General features: G+C 41.5%; 1 protein-coding gene across 1 annotated transcript in view; it reads left to right on the top strand.

Moving 5' to 3' along the window:
• The first annotated feature begins 1,149 nt into the window (after nucleotides 1-1,149).
• Nucleotides 1,150-5,736, top strand: part of LOC103607154 (putative EGF-like module-containing mucin-like hormone receptor-like 4) — a 58,528-nt gene continuing 53,941 nt past the window's right edge. The window contains exons 1-2 of the mRNA XM_008591689.1: nucleotides 1,150-1,180; nucleotides 3,681-3,731. Coding sequence (XP_008589911.1) covers nucleotides 1,150-1,180; nucleotides 3,681-3,731 — 82 coding nt within the window. The remainder of the gene's footprint in view (nucleotides 1,181-3,680; nucleotides 3,732-5,736) is intronic.

Raw genomic sequence — 5,736 nt, 5'->3', positions numbered from 1 at the left:
CCGTTGCCGGACACGAAAAAAAGACAAAAAGGAAAACAAACAAACAAAAAAAGAGTACTAGAAAGGTTGTTAGCAGAGGCTGGGGCAGGGCACCGTCAGAATGAAGAGATGCTGGTCAAAGGCTACAAAGCTTCAGTTAGATGGGAGGAATAATTTTCAGAGATCTATTGCACAGCATGGTGACTACAGTTAATTTATATCGTATATTTCAAAATTGCTAAGTGTATATTTTAAATGTTCTCATCATAAAGATACATATGTGATGTGATGTATATGCTAATTATCTTGACTTAGTTATTGCATGGGGTAAACATGTATCAAAACATCACGTTGTGCCCATAAATATAACTACTTGTCTATTAAAATATTTTTCTTATTTTATTTTTTTTATTTTAACTTCTCAGTATACATTGTAGTAGATTTTGGTGTCCCTTTACCCTTTCCTCTACCCATTTCAAGTTCAAGGAATTGTGATTGTTGTGTCTTCTTCCCTCCACCCTTTATTTGTTTGTATATTTATTTATTTTTAGCTCCCACAAATAAGTGAGAATATGTGGTATTTCTGTTTCTGTGCCTCCCTTGTTTCACTTAATATAATTTTCTCTAAGTCCATCCATGTTGTTGCGAATGGCAGTATTTCATTCTTTTTTACAGCAGAGTAGTATTCCATTGTGTAGATATACCACAGTTTCCTTATCCACTCATCTGATGATTTAAACAAATTAAAAAAAAACATAAATAATAATAATGTCAAAAAAGAAAGAAAGAAAAGAACGCAGTAGTTTGTCTTGTGAAATTTTCTAGTGTGTAACTTGCTCATTGCAAAGGAACATAATTTTAAATTCTAGCCAAATATTCCACTGGATGCATCTATGAGTGTTATTTACCATTTGTTGGGTTGTATAAGCTTGTTTCCTCTGCTATGATCATCCTTGCAGGATCCTTTCCTTGAGATACTTTCCCAAAAGCAGAATTGTTGGGTTAAAAGAGAGGCAGAAATTAAAGTATTCTGGTATGCCATCAGTCATGTGGCTTCTAAACTTTGTGACATTGGCAGTTGGTTTTCATGGGGCTTCTTCATTCCAGAAACTCTTACCACGTCTGGCTTAAGAGAGATTCTCAGATTGTTGTTCCTGGTGTCTCAGTGCTATGGGAAGCAGGTGCCTTCCCCTGCTCTCAGGTAAGTCGAGCAAAGAATTCCCCTCACCTCACCCCATGCCCTGGTATCCCAGCTTTATTTGCTTCCCCAAACTTGGCACTTTCTATGGCAATAACATGTGTGCCTGTCCTATTAGAAACTCTCATACTAAATCTCTTAGCTTGAGGTCTCCCAAAACAGAACCAAGACAAGGACTTGTGTGTAAGTAATTTATTTAGGAAGGGATCCCAGGAGGTACAAGAGAGGGGTTGGGGGCTGCCACACAAGGATGGGCGAAGGGCCTGTGAAGCATGAGTGAATGAGGGGTGGTAACTGGAGCTTAAACCTGCTGGGGACCCTCCAAGGGACAGTGTAATTTCCAAACATTTCTGGCCTGCCCTGCATAGGCTGCAGAAAAATGCCCTCTTGCAGAGAGGTACATTAAGTTATTTTCATATAAAGAAATGCCCTCTGGGGTAAGCTATAGGAACACTTCAAATACCTGCTACACTGATCGACCATCAAGAGGACCCATGCTTGGAGTGCCATACCTCAGTATGTCACAACAACTTGGACCTACACACCCTTCTGCTCTGGGCTTTAGGGTCTTAGAGGTAATTAAAAAATATCCACAGGAGGAGTCAGATACAGTTTAAGGATGGAAAGTTTGTTAGCTGATGTTGCAGGCAAGTCATCTTTAATACTCTACGTCAGAGGTTAGCAGATCTTGCAGGCAAGTCATCTTTAATACTCTATGTCAGAGGTGGGCAAACTTCTTTTGTAAAGGGCCAGATTCAGCTCTGTGGGTCCTAGAGTCTCTGCCTTAACTACTCAGCTCTGTCAGAGGTTAGCAGATCTTGCAGGCAAGTCATCTTTAATACTCTATGTCAGAGGTGGGCAAACTTTTTTTGTAAAGGGCCAGATTCAGCTCTGTGGGTCCTAGAGTCTCTGCCTTAACTACTCAGCTCTGCTGCTGCAGCACAAAAGCAAACACAGCCTCTACGTAAATGAACGGGCGTGGCTGTGTGTCAATAAATCTTTACTTATACATATAAAAAATGTGAAATTCATGTAGTTTTCATGTGTCATGAAATACTATTTTTCTTTGATGTTTTCCTAATAATTTTGAAAATATAAAAACCATAACATTTAACTCATGGGTTGTACAAAAATAGACCCATAATTTGGTGACCTCTTCTCTAAGAGAACCAAGTGATATTTCTTTTCCTGAAAAATAAAAGCATTCACAAGGAAATTGCTTATGGTTGAGTGTTTTTGTCTTGCAAAAATGGCCATGTCATATGATTCAACCTAATATGATGACTCTTTAAATATAATGTTTTGTCAGTAACCATGACATTGAGCATAGTAAATATAACCGAGGAGGCAGAAGGAGATGGGTTAACTTCATCTTTTCCAGTAGATTTCTCTGGTTCTTTGATAATCCAAATGGACCATGGGAACAACAGAAATCCATTTACCTAGATATTATTTCTCACACCTACGCCACTTGGGGGCTGATGTTGGTATAAAAGCACATGCCTCCATATTTTAGCAAGGGATTCCAACACGACCCGCTTGCAATGGAAGGATAAGGGAAAAATCCCTTTGTCTAGTGGCTGGTCATTCCCAGCCTATCTGCCTTGAGCAAGTGATATTATATATCCCAGGAAGAAATAGGTGGGAAAATTTTCTGCATTTCTGAGTTTATCCCCAACTCTAATATGAAGCTTCTGTCTGATAACATGGCAGCAGAAATGGATCATATTGAAAGCATCCTTAGCCATTCCAAATTTGCTGCAGTATTTGGATTCCCAGGATTTTCATGGTTTGTGTTATTCAGATCTCCTCTTACCCCAGAGAAAGCCCTGGTTGTTAAGGTTAAGCCTGCCCTGTCCACTATCACAACCACCGGCCACATATGGCTACTGAGTACTTGAAATGTGGCCACTTTGGATGGAGATGCGCTGTCTGTGCAAAACACATACTGAATTTCAAAGACCTAATGCAGACAAAAAAGAACGTGAATAACTAACAATTTGTTTTATATTGATTATGTGTTGGAATGATAACATCTTGACTATATTGGGTTAAATATGTTATTGCAAATAATTTGTACCTGTTTACTTTTAAAAAATGCATCTATAGATCATTTAAAAGTCCTATGTAGTTTGCATTCTATTTTTATTGGACAGTGCAGGGTTTGGGGGCTGGACTGATAAAGGGAGACCGTGGAATATAGAAAGGAGATTTCAAAGTTGGCCTTTTGGTGCTACACTTAGAGGAAAAGTTGAACAAGCTACTGGATTTTGAGACACTGGGACACACAATTGCGATCGGATGTACCTCTCACTCTCTAGTAGTATATGATTCCCACTCCTATGACTCCTGTTTTTATTCCACCTGGAAGAATCTGCAGTGAAGTTAGCACATATGATTGGGCAATGAGTTAGGGTTAGTCACTCCTAACTCACCCAGACTTCAACCAAGCAGAGCCCCAGGGAATCCCCATCTAAACTATCTCCTCCACTCTCTGTTCCAGGTCTTATTGTCTTGCTGGCTTTATCAGGATCAGGAGCCACGAATTCTGGAGGTAAGTCTATTCATAGCCAAAGGCCAGAGGAAGGGCAATTGGGATCAGGAAGCTTCCTTCTTTCTTAGAAGGGAGGGAACACTTTTCAAAAGAGAAGAAGAGAGCACTGAGTCACTGGTGCTTTCTGCATACTCCTTGGAACTCCAAAGGGTGGTTCCCCCTTTTCCATCATCACCATCATCACCTCCATTTAATTAGTACTTGCATGGCACCAGGATGGCTGCTAAGCAAATTATGCATGTCATCCCATTCTGTCCTCATGATATTCCTACAAAGAAGGTACTAATATTATCCCCACCTGATCAATGGTCCTCTGGTGAAGTAACTGGCTCAAGGTCACATAGCTAGTGAGTGCTGGACTCTGCTCTTTCCTTCCCCAAAACCTGTGTCCTAAGTCATTCTGGAAAACACTTTGGCTTTACCCCAAATCTTGGGTGGTTTTCCCAAGAAGCAGATCCTGAGACAAGGACTTGAGAGCATGTCATTTATCTGGGAAGTGATCCCAGGAAGCAACAGCCAGGAGTGGGACATGACATAGAAAGTGGAGAAGCCAATGTAGGACCCATTATCATGCAATGGGTAACCATGTGGGCGACAGGAGCCTAATTCCCTGAGGCAACTAATGGACATGCATGGATCAAGCACCTAGAAGTTATTTCCCTCGGGCCGGCCCGGTGGCGCACTGCTATAATGCGCCGCTTGGGAGCGCAGCAGTGCTCCTGCCGAGGGTTCGGATCCCACGTACAGACTGGCCGCTCACTGGCTGAGCGAGGTGCGGGTGCAACACCGAGGGTTGCAATTCCGTTGCCGGTCCCGGTCTGGTACGGGCGCGACACTGAGGGTTGCGATCCGTTGCCGGTCACGAAAAAAGACAAAAAGGAAAAAAAAAAAGAAGTTATTTCCCTCAATGGGTGAGAAAGCTTGTTTTTTGTTTTTTTGTTTTTGATTGTGGTAAAATATACATAACATAAAGTTTGCCTTTTTAACTACCGTCAAGTATGCAGTCTGGTGGCATTAAATTCCTTCATATTGTGCAGCCATCACCACCATCCATCTATCTACAGACACGTTTCATTTTGCAGAAGTGAAACTCTGTACCCACTAAAGACTAACTTCCCATTCTCTTCTTCCAGTCCCTGGCAATCATGATTCTACATTCTGTCTCTATGATTTTGACTACTCTGGGTACCTCATATAAGTCAAATCACACAATATTTGTTCTTTTATGATTGGCTTATTTCATAGAACATATTGTCCTTGAAGTTTATCCAATTTGTAGCATGTGTCCAAATTTTCTTCCTTGTAAAGCTGGACAATGTTCTATCATGTGGATATACCACATTGTGTTTATCCATGCATTCATCGATGGGCACGTTGGTTGTTTCCACTTTTGGGCTATTGTAAGTATTGTTGCTTTAGACACCGGTGTTTGAATATCTCTTTGATACCCTGCTTTCAACTGCTAGGAGTGGATACCCAGTAATGGAATTGCTGGATCAAATGATAATTCTAGTCTTTAATTTTTTTTTCCTTTTTGTCTTTTTTCATGACTGGTAATGGGATTGCAACCCACGGTGTCACGCCCATACTGCAACCGGCAATGGGATCGCAACCCTCGGTGTCACGCCCGCACCGCGCTCAACCAGTGAGCGGACCGGTCTCTATATGGGATCCGAACCCTCAGTGGGAGCGCCACTGCACTCCCAAGTGCCGCACTCTACTGAGTGCGCCACTGGGCCGGCCCTAGTCTTTAATTTTTTGAGAAACTTCCACACTGTTTTCCATAGAGGCTGCACCATTTTACATTCTTACTAGCAATAAACAAGGGTTCCAGTTTCTTCACATCCTCACCAACACACCAACACACCAGCAGTTGTGTCTGTGTATGTATATATATAAATAAAACCCATAGCTCTCCTGCAGAATATATATATGTATGGAGAGAGAGAGAGAGAGAGAGAGAGAGAGAGAGAGAGAGAGAGAGAGAGAGAGAGAGAGAGAGAGA

This window comes from Galeopterus variegatus, unplaced genomic scaffold, assembly GCF_000696425.1.
Source record: "Galeopterus variegatus unplaced genomic scaffold, G_variegatus-3.0.2 Scaffold7183, whole genome shotgun sequence".
Classification (NCBI taxonomy): Eukaryota; Metazoa; Chordata; class Mammalia; order Dermoptera; family Cynocephalidae; genus Galeopterus; species Galeopterus variegatus.
Note: the sequence above shows the minus strand (reverse complement) of the source record. Positions and strands in the feature narration are given on the sequence as shown.